General features: G+C 37.8%; 1 protein-coding gene across 5 annotated transcripts in view; it reads left to right on the plus strand.

The window, feature by feature from the left end:
* GLRA2 (glycine receptor alpha 2) overlaps nt 1–5,759 on the plus strand; it is a 277,815-nt gene extending 272,056 nt beyond the window's left edge. For 4 of the 5 annotated variants that reach the window (XM_027835397.1, XM_027835398.1, XM_027835400.1 and 1 more), the window contains exon 9: nt 5,481–5,759. In XM_027835397.1, coding sequence (XP_027691198.1) covers nt 5,481–5,759 — 279 coding nt within the window. The remainder of the gene's footprint in view (nt 1–5,480) is intronic. The other variant, XM_027835399.1, reaches the window with a different exon arrangement.
* Nucleotides 5,760–27,201: the final 21,442 nt, after the last annotated feature.

Genomic DNA, 27,201 nt, shown 5'->3' on the forward strand with positions numbered 1-27,201 from the left:
TGGGATAAGGGTGAGCTAGGTGGCACAGTAGATAGACCACCAGCCCTGGAGTCTGGAGGACTTGAGTTTAAATCTAGCCTCAGACACTTACTAGCTGTGTGGCCCTGGGCAAGTCACTTAACCCTGATTGCATCCAAAAGAAAAAAAAAAACCCAGCACTCTATCCACTGAGCCGCCCAGCTGCTTCCCAGGATCACACAGTTAGTAAGTATCTGAGGCCAGATTTGAACTCAGGAAGATGAGTCTTCTTAACTCCAGGCCTGTCACTCTGTGCACGGCACCACCTAGCTGCATATATACATATACACATACACAATTTGAACCTCCTGGAATAGGCTTCAAAAACCCCAAATCGTTACCATGCCACAGAGAGGCATCAAAGCAAAACTTTGGTGGAGGAAAAATTCATTTTAATATTCAAAAGAATCCACATTCACGTCTTTATTCCTGAATAAAATCTGTAAAACTAAATCCATTCTTTGCTCTTTAAATTCTCTATTTTAAAATTATATTGAATGAGTCAAAATGGTAAATAAGAATGCTTTTAGAATAGCATAATAGCTGCACATTATAAATTAAATGGAATGATTTGCAGCTATTACATATTTATTTGAAACAATCAATTTAATTAGCTATATCTAAGCTAAGAGCCATAATTTGAAACACTATTGAATGAATACAGAACATAATTTTTAGGCATAAGTGAATAGTGATAGCTACACTTACATAATGCTTTAAGATTTACAGAATGCTTTACACACATTTTCTCATTTTATCCTGATAACAGCCCCATGAGGTAAGTATTACAGATATTAACCCCGTTTTACAGTTGAGGAAACCAAGGTTCAGTGAGTTGAGGTGACTTGACCTTAGTCAAACAGTAGTATAAGAGGTGAGGCTGAAGTCAGTTCTGTCCTGAGTTCAGATCATAAAGGGCCTTAAATGCCAGCCTTAGGAATTTGTATTTTATGCTCAGATAAATGGAAGCAACAGAGATTTTTGAACAGGGCAGTGCAATGTTCAGACCATCACCTTAGGAAAAGTATTTTGGCAAGTGTGTGATACATGGACTTGACAGAGGAGAGACTAGAGGTGGGAAGAGCAATTAAGAGGTTACTGAGATAGTCCAGGGAAGGAATAGTTAGAACCTAAAAAGAGTTGGAAGGAGTGGAGAAAAGGGAAAGGACATGAAATGTTTTGGGTTTTTTGTTTTTGTTTTCGAAAGCACAATTTAAAGGACTTGACAATTGCTTAGAGAGGGGAGGTATGGGGAAAGGGGAAATAAAAAACACCTAGAATGACAGCCATGCCATTAATAGAAATACTCATGTTTGGTGGAGGGAAGAGTTTAAAGGGGAAGATGATTTCTATTTTGTACATGTTGAGTTTCAAGTGTGGATGAGACAGACTAACAGCTGGTGGTATAAGATTCAAGTTTATAAAAGCAATCAGTCATTGATATAGATTAAATAGATAGATAGATAGATAGATAGATAGATAGATAGATAGATACAAGTCATCAATAATAAAAAAAACATTTATTAATCACCTACTATGTGCCATTCAGCTAGGCGGGCAGCTAGGTAGTGCAGTGATACTGCCGGGCCTGGAGACAGGAAGATTCATCTTCCTGAGTTCAAATCTGGCCTCAGATACTTACTAGCTATGTGACCCTGCGCAAATCACTTAACTCTGTTTGCCTCAGTTTTCTCATCTGTAAAATGAGCTGGAGAAGGAAATGGCAAGCCATTCCTGTATCCTTGCCAAGAAAACCCCAAACTGAGGTCACAGAGACACCACTGAAAACTACCAAACAGCAGCGTGTGCCACTCATTGTGCTAGAGAGATACAAAGACAAAAATTAAATAGTTCATGCCCTCCAGAAGCATATGTATGTATATGTATGTATCTATATACATACATATGTGTGTATACATATATAAGAATACACAAATTATATTCAAAACAAATGCAAGGTAATTTTCATATGGAGGGAAACACTCACAGCTGGAGGAAAAGCTTCATGTAGAAGGTGGTGCTTAAAATGAGTGTTGAAGGAAAATAGGGATTCCAATAGACAGAAGTGAGGAAGTAAAGGCACAGAGATGGGAAAGCATTGTGTGTGAGGGATGGTAAAAAGGCCAATTTGACTGTACCATAGAGTCCATGGAGGGGAGCAATGTGAAATAAAGCTGGAAAGATAGGTTGGAGCAGGGGTGGGGAACCTGCGGCCTCAAGGCCACATGTGGCCCTCTAGGTCTTCAAGTGTGGCCCTTTGACTACATCTAAACTTCACAGAACAAATCCCCTTAATAAAAGGATTTGTTCTGTAAAACTTGGACTCAATCAAAGGGCCTAGAGGGCCACGTGTGGCCTTGAGGCCACAGATTCCCCACCCCTATTGGAGCAAGATGATAAAGGGCTTTAATGATAAACAGGAAAGTTTATATTTGTTACTGGAGGTAATAGAGAGTCATTGGATTTACTGAGCAGTCACCTGCATAGACCTGATGATTAAACCATGGTAATGAAAAGGTTGGGCCAGTTAGGTGGTGCAGTGGATAGAGCACCAGGCCTGGAGTCAGGAAGATCTGAGTTCTAATCCAACTTCAAACTCTTACTAGCTGCTTGACTCTGGTCAGTTTCCTCATCTGTAAAATGAGCTGGAGAAGGAAATGGCTAAACCACTCCAATGAAAACCCCAAAATAGAGTCATGGAGAGTCTGACAGAACTGAAATAACTGAGCAACAATAAAGACCAACTGAAATAATAATGTGCGTCAAGTAGTTTATAAATTCTAAAGCACTATATAAATGTGCGTTAGAGAGTCAATATGGTGCAGCTGGATAGTGCTGGGCTTGGAGGCAGGAAGACTGAATCCTGTGCCTGATACTCATAACTTAAACTTTTCCAATCTCAGTTTAAACATTTGTAAAATAGGGATAATTCTTATAGTATCAATGCCCCCCCAGGCTGCTGGAGGGCTCAAATGACATGCTACATAGGTAAAAGCCTGAAAACCTTAAAAAACACCATATAATTGTAAGATATCATTACTAATGCTGTTGTTATTACAATAACAATAGTGACAAAGTAATGATAAAACTCTGAAAAACTTTAAAGCACTGTCAAGTGTCAGATATTACTGCTTCACATTGAAAGCCATGGTTTTAATTTCAAAAAGTAACCTAGAATCTTAATTTTATAGATGTAAGGGACCTTAGAGATCAGCTGGTCCATTTCTTACTTTTTGCAGATAAGTTAACTCAGACCCATGGTGGTAAAATAACATGCCCAGGCTCATATAGCCTACTACCCTGGCCTAGAATCTGATTCTTACTCCAGTAGTCTTTTCACCCTACCAATTAAAACTCATATTTACTATATTCGATCACTAGTTGCTTTCCACTCTGCTGAACCCACCTACCAACATATATCAGGGAGCACATCTTTTAGTCCCTGGCTTCAGCACCTGTTAGAGTGCCATGGAAGGATAGGTACACATTAAGATTGTATTAATGATTCTCAAAGATGATATGATGATAAATTTTAATTTCTATATGCTTCTTTTATCTTCAAAGGTACATAATTTTATTTGGTCATTTTACATTAAGCAATTTCCTTCTTTGGTTCTATCCCAAGTTAATGGTAACTAACCATTTACCATTGGGTGTCCCAAAAATCTTGGTATAGGTTTCAGCTTTAATAGATATTATTAAGTATTAAAATAAATAATTAAAATATTAATATTAATTAATTAAAATAAAATAAATCAAAATTAAAATTAAATAACTAAAATTTTAAAAATAGGTGCCAAAGCTCAAACCTGCACTAAGACTTTTGGAACACTCTGTATTTCAGCATTTGTCCCAGAGTATCACTTCACTGTTGAGAATATACAATTCTTTGGTCAAATACTGTGCTATGGGTTTTTTGTTTCTTTGTTTGTTTTTGGAGAGTGAATAGAGGCTGGTAAATGCACAATCCACTGTGCGTTATTTGCTATCATGAACATCTTATGCTTCATATGCTAAACTCATTTGATTAAGAAATGAGACAAATTGTTCTGAACATTCTTTTGAAAGGCAATCATGTATTTGAGAAGGAAATATCTTTCATGATTTTTTGTGACAAAAATCTTTATAAAGTAGAAATTTCTGTGGTCATCTTTAGATAAATGTCTGTAATACATATATAGATGGCTTTTGATATAATTACTATTTTCTTCATATTAATATCATTAATAAGAACTATTAATATACAAAGCCTTAAATATAGAGTGAAACAGCATTCCCCTGTCTGTCTTTTCATCGTGTTGACAAGTTCTACAAAGACAAATTGAAACACAGTGTTGGCATTGATTCATGTTGGCTGTCTCTGCAGCCCAAAGGTTCTGCTGCTTGCCAAATCCCAAGACAGTACAGCCAATCAAGCATGGAAGAGGACCTGAATGACTATGGAACACTGATTTCTGATTTCAGCATTTGCTTCCAAAGCCATGTTTACAAAGTACTTACTTGAACCTTGTAGACAGCCAGTTCATCCCATGCATGGGTGTGCTGGGAAATGTATAACAACAAATGTATAACAATTTGGGAGGGGAATGTATAGGGGGAGGTAAGGGAAGAAGGAAAGGTATGCACAAAACATTTAAATTTAATCTGAATTATTAACATTTTCTCCATTGGGTTCTTAAGTCTATACAATCAACCAAAAAATAAATCAAGCTCCAGTTCGCAGCATTTGCCAATTACCCAGGTGTTAATGTTTACACTAAAAAATTAAAAATTAACTCTCCCTATGCCTGCAAGAATTAGCTCTAGCACACTCTTGATCATCCTAGACCTAAGAGATGATTTCCCTTTTTGTTCTGTGCCAAATCTATATGGCATGGATGAACCAGATGTAAGACTATAAAATCTGGTTATTTTCCTTCACCAGAGGCTCTCCTGATGCAAATGGCAGGTCTAATGCCTCTGAGTCCCCACCACACAGATTAGTTAGAGAACTAAGTGACAGAGAACCAGACAGATATAATTTTTCAATCCAAGTCAACTGAGTTATAGCACAATAACTAGAGGACTAAAATGTCTATCTAATCTTTGCGTATGCCTGAGTATGGTTGCCACTCAAAAGTGACTGATTGGATTAAGAAAACCATAAAGTTATCATTAGTACTCTTAATTCCATGTACTACCCCCCCAGTCACTATAATAAATTTATCTTCCATATTGAGAGAAGCCCACCCCCACCAAAAAAAAAAAAAAGGTTGGTTAGGTTGAAGTTTGAAGAATAATCTCCTTTAAAAAAATATTCTAATAGAAGACACTTGAAAGACCTTAAACAGCAATATCATATTACTATATCATGTATATTACCTAATAAGTTACTTCTTAAAGGTTTACAAGTAACTTCAATAAGAATTTGTGTCTATCAAAACGATGACTCATTTTTCGTCCATCTTTCTTTATCCTTCTAGGAAGAAGACGTTGCTCGGGAGAGTCGTTTTAATTTCAGTGGCTATGGGATGGGTCATTGTCTTCAAGTTAAAGATGGAACAGCAGTCAAAGCCCCACCACCAAACCCACCCCCAGCACCCCTGAAGGATTCAGACTCCATCAAAAAGAAGTTTGTGGACCGGGCTAAAAGGATTGATACAATATCTCGAGCTGCCTTCCCACTGGCCTTCCTCATATTCAACGTCTTTTACTGGATCACATACAAAATCATTCGGCATGAGGATGTCCATAAGAAATAGGTGAACCCTTTGGGCCTAGGGACGCTGTTGCCCAAATGTTGTGCTTGTAAATAAACGGTGAAATTGTCTTTCTATCATTTTGACTGAGGGGTTGGGGGGAGGTGAAAAGGGTGGAGGGAGGATTTCATGACACTGAAAGAAGACAGAAAAGTTTCAGTCCATGAAGAAAATTGATTGCACAAAATTAAGATAATCATAGAACTATGTGACAAGGGTCCCCTTACAAATCCCTTAACATTGTTCTTCCAGATCTTGGGTCAAGCAGATGTGCACATGGGGCCAAATTTTTTTTAGCTAATTCTGGTACTGAAAAGTTCACTTAAATAAGACCTAAAATATTTTACATCTAATTATAGCGGCTACCCTCCAGTGAGTTAAGAGGACCAAAATTTTTCAGGAAAATGCTGCCTTTGTATGTGAAAATAAATCCACTGAGCTACATTCCATGATAATATCAGTAGTTAGTGTTTCACCAAGTCTTTTTGTAGCTCATAAATTTATACGTAAAAGGGGAAAGAAATGGACACTTCCAACAAAACCAGATCTCTACTTGATTAGCCTTGTAGGTGTGCATTTTCACATCATCTTGCTTTCCTAGAATTGTAATTTTGGGGTTAAAATTGTATACTATGTGATAAATTTGATAGTATTCTCTCTTAGAAATCAACGAGACAACCCATGTTATTTTCTTTCCAAGATGGTGCACTGACCTTATTCTGGCTGTATTTACTTGCAACTTGAAGTGCCAACGTGTTCTTCCCTCCTCTCCACCACGATATTCATGGACCTCTTGATTCCTAAATGGTGTAGCTCAGATTAGCATTAACTTCTCCATCACTGATCTCATTGTAGCTGCGAACAATAGTCCAATAGGTTTACAGACCACTGATTTCTACCTTCATTAAAGTGGTTGTCATTTTAAATACCATTGACTAACTTAAGAGTTTTAAAACTGTACTGTGATTTTCATAACCTGTAACCTTTTGGTACCAGAGCTACGTGGTTCGAATCCTGGCTACGTGTTTTAAGTAAGAAAAAAAAAAGAGGTATTTTTGCTTATTCAGATAAAGACAATCTGTAAAAAAAAAAAGTATAATAAAATGAAAATAAATTTTGCAAGTGCAGCAAAAGGGATTATTTTAAAAAAAGATTTATTTGTTCAATTTCAATAAAGCTAAGTGTGCTACAGTACTTCTCCAAAATGTTTCCTTTTTCGTGGTGTCACCTTAACAATAAGGATAAAGATGACAATAACAACTTGAATTTCTAGATCACCTTTTGTTTTCAATAATGTCAAAGTGGTTTTACACTTAATTATCTCATTTTTCCTTCTAATACCCCATACAAGAAGAAGGAGCAACTATTATCCCAATTTTAGAGGTGGGAAAACTGAGGCACACAAAGGATTAACTATCTGATAAATATATTATCCTATTGGAATGAATAAAATCTATTTTATTTCTTAGGTGCACATGTATGATAAACCCTAGAATTTAGTTCTTATTTTTTGGGAAGGTCTTATGTGCATATACTGGGTAAACTCTAGAATTTATTTTCTTTAATTCCGAATAAGAGGTAGAGGAAGGTTTGCTGAAAGCCAATGGACACAGGACAGGAAAAGGTTGAGAATCCCCTGATCTAGAACTGGTTCTCGGGCTGTGTTCTTTCAAATACCAAGCATTAACAAAGCCTCAGACACCCCTAGCATAACAGAAGATGAGATCTCCAAAGACAGGGATAGTTTCATTTTTGTCTGTATTCCTCAGAACTAGCACAGGGCTAGCCACATAACATTCTTAATACATTCTTGGTAATTGATTAGGAAGAATTGGTCTGATTGTCCTAACCCTGCATTTCAAAAGGTCTTATGATTCTAGGAAGTGTCTTGGGAGACAGCAGCAGAAAAGAAAGATAGATTTAATAATGATGATGATGATGATGAACATTTACATAGCACTTAATATGTTCCAGGCACTCTGCTAAGCACTTACAATTTTCATCTCCTTTGATCTTCACACCAACTGTGGGAGGTAGGTGCTGTTATTATCCCTATTTTACAGAGGAGAAAACTGAGGCAAACAGAAGGGAAGTAACTTGCCCAGGGTCACACACTCAGTAAGTGTCTGACACTGGATTTGAACTCATCTTTCTGACTACAAGTCAGGCACTGTGCCATGCTGCCCGATTTCCCAAGCAAGTTCTATAACTCTGAGGCTCAATCACCTACATACTTAAATGATTTGTTATTTCATTGGTATAGATACTTCCTCCAACTTGGCTCTACTAGGCCCTAGGAAACAGTGGTTATGAATTTTTGTGGTAAAAAATTTCATCTCCTAGTAAGCAACCTTCTGGTTGATTCATGCTGTCTGAACCTCGGTTGGATTATCCTAGGGCAAAAGACCTACAATCCATCACCAGACCTGTGTGCGAAGCCCTTCCAGCTTGACAGAACCTGTCAGAGTTTGTACCTTACTGGCACAGTGTCTTGAGAACCCAGGATTATGTGTGTACTACAATACAATGAGCCATTAGAATATTGGATTTTAGTGGAGACATACATATGTACATAAGAGTTAAGCCTTTATTAAGCACCTACTATGTGCCAGGCATATTGTTAGCATCCAGAGACACAAAGACAAAAAAAAAAAAAGAAACAATCCTAGATTTTAAGTATTTTATATTTTATTGGAGGAAAGAAGATATATGTACGTGTACATATATGTAGACACATGTGTAGACATATATAGTTTGCATATGTGTGTGTAGACTAACCACAAAATAAATAAGAAGATATTAAAAATAAGGTAGTTGGTCAGGGAGGGAGAGCACTAGTAGTTGGGGAAATCAGGAAGGGCTTTGTATAAAAGATGGCACCTGAGCTGAGTCTTTAAGGAAGTGAAGGATTCCAGGCATTCCAATATATATTCCAGGCATAGGAGAAGCCTCTGGCCATGAGGAATTAAGTGTGCAATAAAATGTGGTGTACAAAGTGCAATAAAGGAACCAACCTATAATGAAATTGGAAAGATAGGTTGTTGAAGGGCCTTTAAAACCAAAGGAGTTGATATTTTATCCGAGAAGTCATAGGCAGCTAATGGAATCTATTGTGAAGACTGGATGGTCAGATCTGCATCCAAAGGAAAATCAATTTGATTGCCTGGAATAGGGAGAGATCTGAAGCAAGAAGACAAATCAGGAAGCAACTGCAATAGTCCAAGCAAGAGGTAATCCAGCCCACCCCCAGCTGCTCCTCCCCACAGGGGGAAAGGACCCACAGAGACTCTCGTCTCAGTAGAGTCCAGGCTTGACACAACAGTAAACTAGTGACCCCTGGGTCTCAGAGGAGAAATGAGGGCTGTAGCTAGAACCATTCAGGAAGCAGGCGATCCCTTTACCCAGACCCTGAAAAGGAGCTCAGAAGGGCAAACTCGGGCTTAGAGTAGGGAGGGTAGTTCTAAACCCCAAACCTGAATCATTAGGTCCTCTCACTCTTCCATTTCATGCTTTGGGTAAGAAGCCTTTAGGCTTCTTGCTCTTTGAACTGTATTTCCTTCAAAGGTCTTAATCCCCACCCACCCCCTCCTCCTCCTCCTCCTCCTCCTCCTCCTCCTCCACAAATATTCACATATACACAAACCCTCAAGATCTGCCCACTTGACCGGTATTGGCCAAGGGGAAGTGTGTCTAGGTCAGAGCTAGTAACTGAACCCTTCAGATAGCTGAGTGGGGCAGCCAGTGCAGCCCAGAGGGCCCAGTCTGGCCTACCTGTGTGACCCCGGGGACAAGTTAACTTAACCTCAGTTTCTTCATCTTTAAAATAAAGGGGTTGGAATCCAGGGCCATTCAGGTCCCTTCCAGATCTAAATCTATGATCACATGAGAACTTCTAGTGCACATACCTAGACCCCTAGCTGATTGCAGCCTGAATTCTCCGGTTCTCCGTCTGATCTAGACTAAGGTTTCATAACCAGGACTTCTTAACATGTTTTGTGTCATGGAGTTCTTTGACAGTCTGGTGAAACCTAGTGGATCCTTTCTCAGGATAGTAGAAACAGCTAGCTAATGCCGTGGATAGGGCTCTGGTCTTGAAGCTAGGAAGAACTGAGTTCAAATCGGAACACAGGTACTTGCTAGCTGTGTAACTCTGGACATGTCACTTCACTTTTGCCTGACTCCACCATAAAATGGGAATAATAAGAACACATACCTCCCAGGGTGGCTGTTATGAGGATGAAATGAGATACTTGTAAAGTACTTTGTGCAATGCTTGGCACAGAGTAGGCACTTAATAAATGCTTGTTAAAATTTAAATAATGTTTTCAAATGCATAAAATAAAATACATTGGATCATAAAGAAACCAATTATATTGAAATACAGTTATATATGTGTGTGTATACACACACATATATATAAAATATACATTTATGTGTATATATTAAACAAATTCACAGACTTCAGGTTAAGAAACCCTATTTAGAACAATATTTAAATGTCAGCCCTTTTCTATTTTCCCCCTGATCTTTCTAGTTAGTAATTACCTTTCTCTTCAGATCTTATGTAGCACCTTGCTCATTCTTCTCTAATGTACTTATGGAATGTCATTAAGGTTCTTTCGGCTCCTCATCTGCTTTGAGCACCTTGAGAGAAGCAGTGGTCTCCTCAGCTTTTGTCCCATTCAGTGGAAAACAAAAATCCGAATATCTTCTTTTTCTCCTCCTGCATAAAGCTTTCCCTAACTGCTTCAGCACTGTGACTGCTCCTCTCTGAAGTTCCCACAGGGCTGTCTGCATCTTTGGGTTACCACATCATGTTTTATCTCATGTGGCAAAGTAGAAAAAAGCAGAGGAACTATAATCAGAGAAAAGGGGTTCAGATCCCAGCTCTTCAACTTACTACCTGTGTGTCTTTGGAGGAGTCATTTCATCTCTCCAGATCTCAGTTTCCTAATCTGTAAAATAAGGGGTTGTACTTGATAATCGCTAAGAGCTCCTCTAAATCTCTGATCTTGTGGTGAGGATATGAATTAGTGATAGCTGCGCAAATAGAAAGAAGTAGTCAAATGTGAAACATGTAGAGGTTGAAATGGCAAAATTTGGCAACTGATTGGATATATGGGGTGGGAGATAATGAGTAGTCAAGGATATGAATCTATATGAATGAATCAATCAGCCAAAAACCATTTTATTTATTAAGTGCTTATTATGTACCAAGACCTGTGATAATACCTGAAGATAGAAACAGAAAAAAAAAAGTCTTTGCTCTCAAAGACCTCATATTCTAATTAAGAGAAAAAACAGATATAGGAGGGTTCAGATGCAGCGCAGATGTAAAGGCCCAATAATCTTTAGGAAACAGTAGCAAATGGTAAGGCCCTACCATCTTTCCAGAAAGATGATAGTTGATGAGTCCTTGCTCACTTCAGTGCTTATGTGTGTGTGTGTGTGTGTGTATGTATGTGTGTGTGCGTATGTGTGTGTGCATATATGTGTGTGTGTGTGTGTGTGCACACATAACTAGTGGAAATGGGATAGTGGGACTTTGGATCTAAGTGAAGCAAAGGCTCTTGGTAAAACTTTCACAGAGATGGGAATGAGTTGGTAGGGTGAGCACCAATTTGGGAGGGGGCATTCGGTACCTGGGCAACAGGGACTAGGGGGATGAAAAGAAGGTTTCAGCTTCCTTCAATAGATTGTTCTTGCTCTGTTGTGCTGTGAGAGCACCTACTGAGATCAAGTGTTTGGTGTCCTAAAGACAATAGGAAAGCTTATTAAGAGGGATGACTTGGGGTGGCAGTGGGAAATAGAGTTCAGTTTTAGACATAATGAGTTTAAGATAAGTCTGACATACACGGTTTGAAATGTCCAAAAAGCAGTTGCTGCTACTAGACTAGCACTCAGAAAAGAAACTGTGGATGGATATATTGATCTGCATAGAGACGATAATTAAACCAATGGGAGATGATGAAATTACCAGGACAGGGAATGGAGAGAAACAATAGAAGAAGACCCAAGACAGAGACTTACGAGACACATATGATTAGGGAGAATGATGTAATGATGAAGCCAGTAAATGAGACTAAGAAGGAATAGTCAGTCAGTTAGGAGAACCAGGAGAGAGCAGTATCATGAAAGCCCAAAGACGAGAGAGTACTAGGAAAAGAGGGAGGTCTGCAGAGAAATCCAGAAGGATGACGACTGAGAAAAGATCGTTATTTTTGTCCATTGAGATCGTTGGTAACTTTGGAAAGCAGTTTTAGTTACATAATGAGTTCAGAAGCCAGAACTGCAAAGGGCTGAGTAGTGAAAGAACAGAAAGAAAGTTGAGGAAGGGAGTGTAGATAGTTTTTTTCTAGGAATTTGGCTGAGAAAGGGAAAAGAAATATAGCTTGATAGGGATGGCAGGGTTTAGTGGAAGTTTTTTTTTTTTTTTGATAGAAGAATAGGGAGACTTGGGCATGTTTAAAGGAAATGGGGATTAGATAAATATTTATATATATACAGATACAGATATAGCCTACACATATAGATATACATAGATATAGATATTGTAGACATAGATATTGATAATATCAGTCAACAAGCATTTACTTACCATGTGCCATTTGCTAGGCATTGTGCTATTGAGGATACAAACAAAGAAATAAAGCAGCCTCTGCCTTCAGGGAGCTTATATTTTGGAGTGGGGGGCACCTCCAGTCATCCTGACCTATGTCTTGCCACTGGACTCTAATGACTGGAGGAGAGAATGAGACTGATGTCTTTGAACCACTCTGCTTCACTTAAATGCAACTCACTTGCAAGTCAAGACATCACCCTCCTAAGGTGTGTCCTCTTTGAGGATGAAGGACGAACAGCAATAATTCTATTAAGGAAGACATTTTGGAATAGGAATATGCAAATATGTATATATATATATATTATATATATACCAAATAAATGCAAGGAAAAAGGGGGAGCAGTGGGAACTAGGGAAGGAAGATCAGGAAAGGTTTTATAAAGAAGATCATTTGAGCAAAGTTTTGATGAAAAGGAATTTATTAAAAGGCTATGAGTTGTGAATGAATTCCAGATAAATGAGACCATCATTGCAAAGGAGTGAAGATGCAGATGGGTTAAATAAGGGGTAAAGATGCAAAGGGGTAAAAAAGCATATTGAGGAACAGCAAGAAGGCCAAGTATGTTGAGTCATAGTAGAAAGAGGAAAGTAATGTGTAATAAGGATAGAAAGGGACATTGGGACCAGGTGGTAAACATTTAAGCATAAGAGTTTATATTTGATCCTAGAAGCAGAATCATCAGGATGATGATGACATGACTTGCAATTGAATTGGGTTTAAGTGAGGAGGGCTGTGCAAAGTCACCAGCTTCACTTTCTCCTTCAGAGCCATCTGGGGCCAGTGGCCAGATATTGATCAGGATGACTGGAGATGGCCCAGGATATGGGGGCAGATCTTGGGTTTTTTAAGCTAAGGTCTTTCTAGTTCTCACTGTGGGTGAGGCAATGACCGTTCAGTGATTAGGCCTGTTTAAGAAGTGAGTCAAGGGATGGTCTCTTTAACAAAAAAATAATCAAACTGAAGGGATCAAACCCTCAGGGTTGCTGGCCAAAAGAGAAACAATTACTATTTACATGCACTCATAGCTATGAGGGTCCCCAAAATAACCATTTAGTGGTGCCTGGGCAGGGACCTATTGTTGTCCAATCAATGAGAGCCATAGTGAATTGGGTTTAAGGCATGGTCTTTAAGAAAGAAATCTAGCCAGTAAACCACAAGTTAACTAGGCAGGTTTCATGGGAACTTATTGATTAGGGGAATAACATGGCCATAACCGTGTTTTCGGAAAATCATTTTGATAGCTTTGAATAGAATGAATTGTAGATCGGGTAGATGAGGCAAGATGACTACAGACACAGATTAAGTGACTTATCCAAGATCACACAGATATTAAGCAGTGGAGTCCAATCCCTTCATTTTATGCATGTGAAAGCAGGATCCTGTTAAGTGACTTGACCAAATCACTTAGGTAGTAAGTAGCCAAGCTGGAATTTGAATCCAGGCCCCACTGCCTCCAAAACCAACATTCTTTCCAATGCAAATGTTTGTATATTTTCTGTTTCATTTTCTGTTAAATTAGAAATTCTCCCAAAAAACTAACAGAATTTCTTTAACTCATTTGTTTTTGGCTACGGGATCTGAAATGATATCCTTAAACCAATGAAATGATTGCCTTAAGGAAAAGAGTAATTTATATATTGTTCATAGCAATTACTTTCAGTCCTTCTTTACTTCTGTCTCTTAGAATCCCTGGTTTTCTTAAACCTCACTTACACTGTATACCCTTTCTTATTAATTCAAGTCGACAAGCATTTATTAAGCCTCTACTATACACAGGCATTGGGCTAAGTTCAATGTATAAAAAGAAAGCCAAAAATAGTCCCTGCCCTCAAGGATCTTACAGTTTAATGAAGGAGACAACATACAAAACAACTAGGTACTAACAAGATATATTTCCATCTACCCAAGCCATTAAACCTTTCCCAAAATTTGCCTTCTGCAGTGGAAACAATATTCCAAGGCCCTGCCCCACCTAGGCTATGCTAGTGTTTCCTTAAAAGATATTGCGATCAGCCTTGAGAATTAATTGACTCAAAGGAAATCTCAGAATGTTAGTGTAGCTTCCTAGGGTGCTAAGTACCAAAGCCAAGGTAGGAATAGACAGTCAGTCCCCCAGCCCACCTTTCAGGCTTCTGATTAATGGACCATCATCATCATCACAGCTATCACTTAAATAGCACTTTAAGGTTTGCAAAACACTTTGCATATATTATCTCATTTGATCTTCACAACAAACCTGGAAGATAAGTGTTATTATTATCCCAATTTTTACAGATGAGGAAACTGAGGATGAGAGAGGTTCACTTGTCCAGGGTCACACAGCTAATAAATGTCTGAGACAGTATTTGGACTCAGGTCTTTCTGACTCTATTTCCTGTGCCATCATGGGCAACATGAGTACTCAGATGAATCAATCAACACTCCTTTCTCTGTTGTAATATCATCTCCTTGCTATAGCTAAGTTAACCTCATTTTGTTAATTGTCTGATGTTCTGTGTCTCATTTCATTCCTGTCTTGAAACTGAAGTACCAGTCTGGCCTGAGTCAGATTGCTACACCATGTATCTACTTTGTACCTATTTTGCATATATTTATATGTATGTGTATGTTTTCCCCCGATAGAATGTAAGCTCTTTGAGGGCAAGCACTGTTTCATTTTTGTCTTTGTACCCCCAATCCTGGCATTGTGCTTAGCACATAGTAGGTATTTAATAAATACTTATTGATTGATTGAGTAAATGATTTAAATGAGCATTTTCATTAGATTATAAACTGTTACTCCAATAAAGACCTAGTCTAATGCCTCCTTGTGGCCTGGAGGTATCCCTAAGTTCCCAAAGTTTCTACCAGAGAAATACAAGTTCTTATAGGTCCTACCAAGCAGGAAAAGCTCAGGAATGGACACTGGGTCTTTCCTCGGAGGATCAGCCAAATTATATTTTTCAGGACTCATCACTAGTGCACTTCAGCAAACATCTATTTAGCATTTGATAGAGCATTCCTAATCCCTCAATTTCTTCCACAGACTTTAATTTCCACCAGCAAGATTGCTCTCTCCATCAACAAAGGTTGCAAGCCCTTCATGTCTTAGTAGATGTGACTTGCTGTGGCCCAAATGACTCATCACCTGGTAGTCAACACTGTAGTTCTGAACCTTTCCCAACTTAACCAGGCTGGTTATCAGATAACAAATATAGTGTCTAAAATACGCTACACCCTACAACACAAAATCAGGTTGCCAGGTCAAAGCAACACCAGGCGTTGAACTGATCGATGCTCTTTCCAATCCAAGAAACTGTTCCATAGGTTTCATAGTTAATGTGCCCAGTTCTCTGTCTCTTTTCTTCTGATAATGGATTATTGAGGGATTAAAAAGAGCAAACAAACCAAACCCCACTACACTTTTCAATCACTTCTGCTTAAGGAAAAATTGGGTTAGCTTAAGCCTCACATTCTTAAAGGGAGCCTTGATCACCTTAGTCATAAGTGGGTTCTGAAAACCAGACTGGTGATCATTAGCAAATCTTTCCCAAAGAATGTCAGCATTAAGCTCTTCTTTGTCACTGAATGGAACTGTCAAATGCTAAAAGCAGAAATTTCATTAAAGATTAAAGAAATATCATTTTATATTTCACTTACTCCATTAATATTAAATAAGAATTTTCCTCTAAAAAAGAAAATAAATTTCCATATGTAACATTATATGTACTCTGAACTTTAAAAAAAAAGTTTACTCATCCAGAATTAGTGAAGTTTCTGGGCCGCTGACCTTTAAAAGAAAAATAATTTCCTAGGATAGGTCAGGCATCAATGGGTTATAAAAATGAACCTAAGAGTAAATTCATTAAAAAAATAAAAACAGAGGGGCAGCTAGGTGGCGCAGTGGATAGAGCACCGGCCCTGAAGTCAGGAGGATCTGAGTTCAAATCCAGCATCAGACCAAACGCTTGACACGTACTAGCTGTGTGACCTTGGGCAAGTCACTTAACCCCAATTGCCTCCTAAAAAAATACAAAAACAAAACAAAAAAAATAAATAAAAACAGTAGGCTTCATTTTTTTTAAAGGCCTATTGGTTTAGATGCTGTTAAAAATACTATGATTTTCCATAAGCCAAGCCATGGACAGGTAGCTAAATACAATGATAATACCTTCTAACTTTTCCAGTTTCACATTTATATTGTCATTCATGACAGTTGTTAGAGTAGTATCTGGCATATAGTAGGTGCTTAATAAATGTTTTTTGTTTTTGTTTTTGTTTTTTACTGAAAGTGCTCTGTAAAACAGGTAGGACAACTATCATTAGCCCCATGTGACAGATAAGATTAAAAAACTTGTACATACGCAATATATTAGCGGCAGAGGCAGCACCTCCTCACTCCCAGTCCCTTTCCATTAGCCCATTGCCTAAAAAATATTGGTCTTGGTACTGCTGAGACACCTACATCACAAAGATAATAAACTATAATAAAAATGGGTAGGCATAAGGCATCAGGGTTATGAGTGCTTAAAAGCCTAACACGTTGAGTAGATTCAAAAAAAAAGGACATGCGTCCATTTCATAGGATCACAGATTGAGATCTGAGAGAGAACTCAGAGGTGATCTGAATCTAATTTCTCATTTATGGTAGGAGGTGTATCAGTCCTCCTCCTCAGCAGCCTAAGTGAGGGTGAAGGAAATAGATCTATGAAACATCAGGAAAAATGGGAAAATATGCATAGGAAAATAGATCCCCAAATTTCTTTACCCTTAAGGAGATTTCTGGACAGATGTTCATTTGATTTAGGTGCCCAAGAAGATGTATATATGAATGTGTGTGTGTGCATGTGTGTGTGTGTGTGTGTGTGTGTGTGTGTGTATGAGAGAATGACAGAGATGTTACAATTGAGTGCCTTGTTAGTCATAACGGTCATAAAAAGCAGTTTCACTCAGAGTAACATAGAAGAACGGCCAAGCCTGAAGTAATAGCCCAAGTGTATATTTGAAGTAACCAAGAAGGAGTATAGTACTATTTTTTGTAATCCAAAACTAGTATTACAGAAAAGACTAGGCCAAAGTGGACTAAACTGGCAATTTGTGAAAAATCTCATCAGAGGGTGAGAGAAGGATCATTTTCATTCTTCCCTGCATCTTCCCTTGAGGCAGTCATAGACCTGGATTAGATTCCAAAAGCACACAAGCATAACTCCTTCCTTTAACTGTTCAATGAACTTAAATTGTGTATGTGGAGGAAAAATTTGGAACGTCCCCCCAGCTCCACCTCTCTCACTATCTCCCTCTACTTCCACTACCTCAAACCCTTTGGTGAGGGTGGTAGGAAAGACTGTCAGAGAGAAGGTGATTAGGCTGAACACTCAACAGAATAGATCTTTATATGTTTTTTTGTTCATTGGCTTTGTACAGCAAAATGCATGGGGCCACACTGTGGATTGCCTATGTATGATAAAGAGGGTTATTCAGATCAAAGGAAGTTTTACAGAGAGCAGATGGGAACTATCTAGTCAATAACTCCAGAATTTCCATATTTTAGAAGAATATTCTATGTTCTTTTCATATTCCTAGATCAATATTGAATACAAAACAGTGACTGCTCTACTTTGAGCTACCTAGGCTGGGTAAGATGGGAGTAGACTGACTTGGTAGGCTTGTGCCTTGTGTTAGGGAGTGGGAGACCTGTACAAGTGTTCTTTCGAACTCATACTTTCACTGATAAAATCTTGATGGGTGATTTTAGTGGAGCAGCAACTGGTGAAGAGAGTATATGTTATGTATCCTTGCTGGTTAATTACTTAATTGACAACCTACTTTTCTGGAGGCTTGAAAAAAGTGAGATATGACCTCCTACAGTAGTGCTTCAAGAGTCGCATAGGACATTCACTGAGTATGCCTGTATCCTACATATCAAAAACATTATAAATGGGGCAACTGAGCCATTGAGAGATTATATGTCTTGTCCAAAGTTACATAGTTTAAAAATGGCATAATCAGGAACCCCTGACCTTTGACTCCAAATCTATTATTCTTTTCATTGCATAATCCATCTTGCAAGGAGTCCTAAGATCCAACCAGCTGTCAAAAAGTATTGACATGGCCCCTCCTAAAAGAAATATACCCAAAGAAAATTCAATTTAGAGTGAGTTTAAGTACTCATTAGAAAAAAATCACTATGCCTAACTACAGATGCATTCTTTACACCAAAGAATACAAAGCCTTCCTACTTTGATAGAAATACATCTTACAGCTATTTCTGGCAACATCTGGCAGTATTACATTTTTTTTTATATTTTTCTTTTATTTTTTAAAATGTATTTATTTATTTATTTTTAACATTCTTTTTTTTTTAATTTTGAATTCCAAACTCTCTCCTTCCTTCCTAATCTTCGCCACCTAGTGAAAAGGCAAATAACATGACACCAGTTATACATGTGAAATCATGCAAAACATATTTCCATATTTTCCATATTGTAAAAATAGAAGAAAAAAATTACATTTCAATTTGCACTCAGAGTTCATCAGTTTCTCTCTGGAGGTGGATAGAATTTTTCATCATGAGTTTCTTGGAATTGTCTTGGATCCCTGTATTGATCAGAGTAGCCAAAGCTTTCACAGTTGATCATCATTAAAACATTGCTGTTATTGTGCACAATGATCTCCCAGTTTCTTCTCACTTCACTTTGCATCAGTTCACATAGGTCTTACCATGTTTTGTTTTGTTTTTCCTGAAACTACCTCCTATCATTCCTTATAGCACAATAATATTCCACCACAATCATATGCCACAACTTGTTCAGCTATTCCCCAATTGATAAATATCCCCTTGATTTCCAATTCTTTGCCACCACAAAAAGAGCTGCTATAAATATTTTTGTACATATAGGTTCTTTTCCTTTTCCTTTGATCCCTTTATGGTACAGCCCTAGTAGTGGTATTGATAGATCAAAGGTTATGCACAGTTTTATAGCACTTTGGGCATATTTCCAGATTATTCTACAGAATGAATAGACCAGTTCACTTTTCCACCAACAGTTCATTAATATACCCTATTTTAATTTGCCTTTCTCCAATCAATAGTAATTTAGAGCATTTTTTCATATGACTATAGACAGCTTTGATTTCTTCTTCTGAAAATTTTTATATCCTTTGACTTTCAATTAGGAATGGCTCTTATTTTTATAAATTTGGCTCGATTCCCTATATATTTGAGAAACGAAGCCTTTTTAAGAGAAACTTGCTGTAAAATTTTTTGATATTGCTTCATTGTCTATGGTGTTGTTCTGTTTGTTATTGTTGTTCAGTCACATCCAACTCTTTGTGACACCATTTGGGGGTTTTCTTCACAACAGTAGTGGAGTGGCTTGTCATTTTCTTCTCCAGCTCATTTTACAAGTGAGGAAACTGAGGCAATCAGCGTTCAGTGACTTGCCCAGAGTCACACAGCTAATGTCTGAAGCCAGATTTGAACACAAAAAGATAAGTCATAACTCTCTATCCACTATACCACCTAGCTGTCACCTCATTGTCTATGGCATCTTCTAGCAAAATGTAGTTTTCCTGATTATCTATTTTAATTAGGTCAATTTTTTTTTTTTGCTTCATCTGAGGCTGTGATGGCCACCCCTGCCCTCGTCACTTCAGCTGAAGTATAATAGATTGCCCTCCAGCCCTTCATTTCAATACTGTGTGTGTCTTCTTTCAAGTGAGTCTCTTGTACAAAACATATTGTTAGTCTGATTTCCAATCCTTTCTGCTATCTGCTTCCATTCTGTGCATTAATTCATCTCATTCACTTTCACAGTTATATTCACTAACTTTGCATTTCCCTCCATCCCACTTTCCTGTTTATCCTTCTCTATCCTGTCCTCCCTCAAAAGTCTGTCTTGCTTCCAACTACTGCCTCCCCAAATCTTCCCCCCCGCCCCTCCCCTTCCTATCTCCCTATTGGGTAAGACAGATGTCTATACTCAACTGAGTGTATATATACATACACACATACACACATACATGTGCCTACACATACATGTGTGCATATTTTATATGTGTATTGTGTGTATATGCATATATGTGTATTGTGTATATATGTGTATAGATACATGTGCATATCTATCTATATATCTGTACCTATATACATACATGGCTCTTTCCTCTCTGAGCCAGTGCCAATGAGAATGAAGCTCAAGCATTGCCCGCCATCACTTTCCCCATTTCCCCTTCCATTGTGAAAGCTCTTCCTTGATCACTTCCTTTATGTGAGAAAATTTTCTCCACGCTACCTCGTGTCCCCCTTCTCCTACTGCATCCCTCTTTCTCACCCCTTCATTTTTTTTTGGAGATCATCCCAACATAATTCATTTTCACCCATGTTCTCTGCTTATGTAAACTCCCTTTAATTGCCCTAAAAATTATGAAGTTCTGAGGAGTTACATGTATCCTCTTCCCATATAAGAGTGTAAATAGTTTAACTCCAATTAGTCCTTTATGATTACTCTTTCCTGTTTACCTTTTTATGCTTGAGTCTTTTTACCTTGAGTCTTCTGTTTGAATGTTAAAATTTTCTATTCAGCTCTTTTTTTTTTCATCAGGAAAGCTTGGAAATCCTCTATTTCATTAAATATCCATTTTTCCCCCTGAGGGATTATACTCAGTTTTGCTGTGTAGGTTATTCTTGGTTGTAATCCTAGCTCCTTTGCCTCCTGAAATATCATATTCCAAGTCCTCAGCCTGTGAAAAGGAGCAAACAGTTCAAATATTTCACATGGATAAGAGTTAGAGGTAGAAGAAATGGAATGATAAATATAAAAAGCAACATAGTGTAGTAAAGAGAACACTGGGTTTTCTGCTAGATTTTCTGGGTTCAAGACCTAGCTCAGCTAATTAACTTTACTAGCCTCGGAACCTGAAGTAAATCACATCATGACTCTGGGCCTCAGTTTCCCCATCTGTAAAATGTAAATAATAATATTTTTCCTGCTTGTCCTCAAGGATTATTGTGAATAAAGTAATTTATAAACTCTGGAAAGGCGTTTCCCAGGGGTCAAGGGAAGGATTCTACCAGGAACAGAGCCAGAAATTGCAAGCATTATAGGAGCAGCTGTCAGAACCTAGGGCCTGGGTGTACAACAGATGCCTGTGTGAATGAAACCTCTTCAAAGTAAGCAAAGATGGAGAATGCTCATTTGAGAGCAACGTGGGATTTTGGAATATGGTAGTTTGCCTGTATATGAAAGCTAATTGTTAGTAGTTAGCTTTTCCTTCAACGTAACTTCCTCTTGTAAGCCAAAGACACTTGCAAGTAGGAGAAATGGAGATCAGTCTGATTTGTGTCCAGTTCTTACTCCTACAAAAAGGGTTGCTATAAATAATTTAGTATATATGGATCCTCTCTATCTTTGGCCTTGTTCGAGTCTATATGCCTCATAATAGGATTTGTGGGTCAAAGGGTATGGACATTTTAGTCATTTTCTTAGCATCATTCCAAATTGCTGTCTAGAATGATTGGATCACTCCATCTTACCAAGCGCTCATCAGTGTGCCATTTTGTGATTTTTCCCATGTTTCTGGTTGGAGGCTCCAATCATTCAAAGAGTAACATCCTTAAAAGGCAGTCTGGCTGTTTACACTATGTCTATAAAGGGTTTGTGTATACATTGTAGTTTTTCTATCTAGTGTCTTTGCCTCTCTCTGGAGAGGAATAGCTTTTTTTTTTCTTTTCCTAAGGCAATGGTGTAGTGGATAGAGAGCTAGCCCTGGAGTCAGGAAGATTTGTACTTAAATCTGACCTTGGACATTGACTAGTAAGTCTCTTAACCTCTGTCTACCTCAGTTTCCACAACTATAAAATGAGGATAATAATAATACCTAACTCCCAGGGTTGTTGTGAGGGTCAAACTATATAATATTTGTAAGCTGCTTAGCACAATGCCTGTGACATAGTAGACACTTAATAAATGCTTATTCCCCTCTCTTCTCCTTTTTAAAGTTATAGATATAACCAGAGCAGTCCCATATATTGTGAGAATGGGGGAATGTGGTAAGGGGAACATAAAAGTAGGATAGAGGGCATCCTGTAATATCTTTCTCTCTTAAGTCTTAAACTAATTTATTTATTTATTTACTTACTTACTTACTTATTTTTAATTTTATTTATTTTTTAGTTTTCAACATTCACTTCTATAAGATTTCAAGTTCTAAATTTTATCTTTCTCCCTCTGCTTGCCCCTCCCCAAGATGGCATGCAATCTGATACAGGCTATACATGCACAATTATATTAAACATATTTCCAAATTAATTATATTGTAAAGAAGAATTAGAACCAAAGGGAAATACCAGAAGAAAGAAGAAACAAAAAAAGAGAGAGAGAAAAAAAATAGTATGCTTCAATTTGTATTCAGATTAAACTTATTTAAAGGTCCAGTTTATATATCACCTCCTGCTTGCTGTCTTTCCGGATTATTTCAACTTACATTGACTTCTTTCATTGCCTTCTTGAGAAAGCACTTACAATCTGTATAACTCAACATAACAAGTGATAAAACATTGTCTTGTATTATTTTCTATTTGTTTCATTTGTGTATATAAGATCATAGGCTATAGAGTTGTAAGGAATGTCAGAGAACATCTGATCCAATGCTTTAGTTTTATAGATGGAAAGACTTACACAAAGCAGTGGACAAAGCAAAATGAACTGAGCCAAAAGAACATTGTATACAGTAACAGCAATATTGTATTAACAATGACTTTGAGTGACTAAGTCATTTTGACTATTATAAATACACAAATTAAGAATAAAGGATATATGAAGAAAAACACTATCTGCATCCAGAGAGTGATAAATAAAAGTATATACAGAATAATTTTACATACATACATATATATATTTTACATACATACATCAACACACACATTCATATGCCTAATTTGTGCATCTAATGGTAGCCATCTCTAGGGTAGGGCAGGAGGAGGGAAGAAAAAAAAGGAAAAAAATTAAAAATGTACATGATAACTTTATTATATATTTAAGAGGAATAGCAAGTTGTACATAGTAGATTTGCAGTTTCATGTGCAATCATTTTTATTATATTATATTATCAAAATGCTCATTTTATTCCATAAATTAAAAATTAAATATTTTTTAAAATTATAGATGAGAAAACAGAAGAGCAAAGAACAAGTCACCAAGTAAGTAGTATAGTTAGAGTTGTTTGTCATTCTAGCTTGCTTGTCAAAGGCAGGACCACATATCCTATTTCTTTTGGATCACTCATTAAAGCAAGTACAATACCAAGTACATGGTTGGTAATTTTAAAACACCTGCGATAGGAGCAACACCTGCCATGCAGATTAAGATAGTTTTCTTTTAAACCATATTGAAATAGTCCTTGAGATTTAATTGGCTTAGGCCCAATGGCTTGGGCCATTGATGTAGCTTCCTGATTGCCTAGTCCATAACAAGAGGAATCAGTAGCTAGTCCCTCAGGCTTCTGACCAGCAGACCAACATGGCCAACTCAGAGTCAGGGAAGTGATCGCTAATTGAATCAAGGTTACATCTTGCATAAGTAATTTAAGTAATTTTTCTTTTGTTAACTGTTAGATGGTCTATAAGTATTTAATTTCATTCTGATCTCAAACCTGAACTACCAGAAAAGCCAGGACTACAACCCATTCTGATCTGAATTGATTTTTTTTTTTTAATTTCACACTAAATGAATGGAAGAGGTGCCTTCTCTGAAATGAGCAATTAGGGATCCAGAATATAAACTTATATAGCTTATTTTAAAAAATAAACTTTAACTAATACAAATATAGATGACCAAGTTCCTTTATTCCAGCGAATAAGTTGTCAGAACAGGAACAAATAGTTATGAATAGAAGAATAACAAACTATTAACAAATGTATAATTGCTGCAAATCACTAAATTTGAATACAAACAAACTTGAAGTTCTACCTCACATCCAACAAATTAGCAAAGATGACAAAAGCTGGGAGTAATCAATGCTGTCAATGTTGTTTGTGTCAAGGGTTGTGAAAAGGCAGACACACTTATGAGCTGTTGGTAAAGCTGTGAAGTGATCCAACCATCCTAGACAACAATTTGGAATGGTGGTAAGAAAATTACTAAAATTTCTATACCCTTTAACCCAGAGACATTACTATGAGGTATATATACTCCAACAAGATCAAAAAGAGAGGATTCATATGCACTAAATTATTTATAGCAACACTTTTTGTAGGATCAAAGAACTGGAAACAAAACAGATTCTTATCGACTGGGAAATGATGAAACAAATTGTGATACATGAATGCACTGTAATATTACTTCACCTCTGAGAAATTATCATGAATATGAAAAATATAGAGAAGATTGTGAAGAGACATTAATTGACGCAAAGTAAAGCAAACAGACCAGAAAAAAAAATAACAACAACATACCCAATAACTACACCAGTGTGAATAGAACGGAAAAAAAATAGCAAAACTTAATACTAATTTTAGTGACTAAGCTTAATCTCCAAGAAGAGTTGAGAAAATGTATTTTCTCTCTTCTTTTCAAAATTAAGAGATCACAGTCTCAGAGCATTGCATGTACCATCAGAGTAGGTTGAATGTTTTGGTTAGCTTTGCTAAACTATTTTTTTTCCTCTTTCATTCTCTGTTAAAGGAAATGGCTGTCTAGATAGGATATCAATAAACATTTAAATAAGAAATGATAAATTTCATCATATTACATGTGTGTATACACATATAAATCATAGAATGATCATTATTTTGAATCCTATAGTGAACCAAAGAGGTAAAAGTCTGCTCTGCTCTGCTCTGCTCTGGTCTGCTCACATCTGGAATATTATGTTTGGTTCTAGACACACCATAATTTAAAGGGCTTGACAAATTGGAGTGCCACCTGAGGAGACCAGCCAGATTACTGACAGGGCTGAAGACCATGACACACAAGGATTGATTCGCTGGGGATATTTAGCATAGAGAAGAGAAGACTTAGGGGAGACATGTTGATTGTTTTCAAGTATTTGAAGTCATTGAAACTTTTTTCTGCTTCACCCAGAAGGCAATGCATAAGAACAATGCATAAAAGTTGCAGAGAGGCAATTGTAGATTCAACATTAAGAGGAAACAAAGTCCTAATAGAGCTCTCCAAAAATTAAATGGTTTCTTCAGGGGATAGTGGGTTCTCCTTCATTGAAGATCTTCAAACAGAAATTGGATGCTCACTCAATGGGGAGGTTGTAGAGTGATTGAATAATCAGATACAAGTTGAAGAAGATGGCCTCTGAAGTCCCAACTCAGAAATTCCATGACTTTGTATAAAAAGTATGAGTAAAATACATTCCCTTTGATTACGTTTTTCAATGTGCCACTGAATCTACAGTAAGAAAGAGAAGTGGACTAAATGCACAGCAGATTCAAGGGGACAGGGACAATAAGGGGCTTCAGAATCAAACTTCCTAAAGAAAAAGAAAAAAAGGAAGAACCACTAGCCTTTGGGAATGCAGTATGTATTTCTTAAGCTGAGATCTTGGGCAAATGGGAAAAAAAAAGATAAGCAGCTGTAAGAATTGGCACTGTAATCTGATACTGATTTTAGGAAAGTTTTTGCAATGTTTCTTGACAATTTTAAAAATACCAAGTTGTGCTAGTCGCGCCATGCACTCTCCTTCTAACAGGAGCAGGCTGCCAAGGTCATACTTACCAGTCTTCGGAGCCCACCCGGATAAACATAGAGACGGGCCGATCGGGAGGTGCAAGCACTCGAACTTTATTCAGAGGCCATCACAGCAAGGCCAAGCAGGAAAGCAAGAGCAGGAGCAAGAGCAAGAGAGCGACCCCTACCACCCCTATATACCTTCCTAGCCCCTCCTCCTCAGCCCGCCTACCAGTGAATGATTGTAGGATCAGATACCGGAAGGGGATGTCTGGGGTTAGCACTGCACCAAGGGAGAGGACGTGACAAAGGAAGCTAGGCCCGGATACAGGAAGGAGGCGTCTGGGCTTAGCGCTGCACCTAGGGAGAGGACTAGATAAAGGGAGCTTGTTCTCTGCTGTCCCACTCCCACGTGGCACAGCCCCCTGCCTCAGGAGCACATGCTCCGGCTACTTCCCCGTATCCTGTTCCTACCCCAGTTCACCACAACTCCACATGGCACAGCCCCCCGCCTCGGGAGCGTAAGCTCCGGTTACTTCCTAATATCTTGTCCCTGCCCCATCTTGCCACAACCCACACGTGGCACGTAGCCAACATCAGACAATCAATCCCTCACATCAAGTCATTAGTATGGGCTTCTATTTAGAGTATGCAAAAGGAAAACTAGCTGAATCTGGTGGGAAAAGTGGTGAAAGTCTTGGGAAATTTATCCTAGGGGATTCTATATGTTAAATCAGTCAATAAAACATTTAAGTGCCTACTATATACCAAATACTGTGCTAAGCACTAGGAATATAAAAAGAGGCAAAAGACAATTCCTGACATCAGGGAGTTCACAATTTAATTGGGGAAGACAAGAAGCCAACAAATAGGTACAAACAAGCTGTATGCAGGATAAATAGGAAATAACTAAAGGAGGGAAGGCCCTAGAATTAAGAGGGTTGACAATGGCTTCCTATAGAAGGTGGAATAGCCAGGGAAGCCAGTAGTTAGAGAAGAGGAAGGAGAACTTTCCAAACATGAGAGCCAGAGAAAATGCTGGTAACTGGGAGATGAGGAGACCAGAGTCACTAGATCGAAAGAGTACTTAGGAAGAAGTAAAGTACACGAAAAATGGAAATGTAGGAAGGGGCTAGGTTATAAAGGTCTTTGAACACTAGACTATTT

Source organism: Vombatus ursinus, unplaced genomic scaffold (genome assembly GCF_900497805.2).
Source record: "Vombatus ursinus unplaced genomic scaffold, bare-nosed wombat genome assembly UNPS02014814.1, whole genome shotgun sequence".
NCBI lineage: Eukaryota > Metazoa > Chordata > Mammalia > Diprotodontia > Vombatidae > Vombatus > Vombatus ursinus.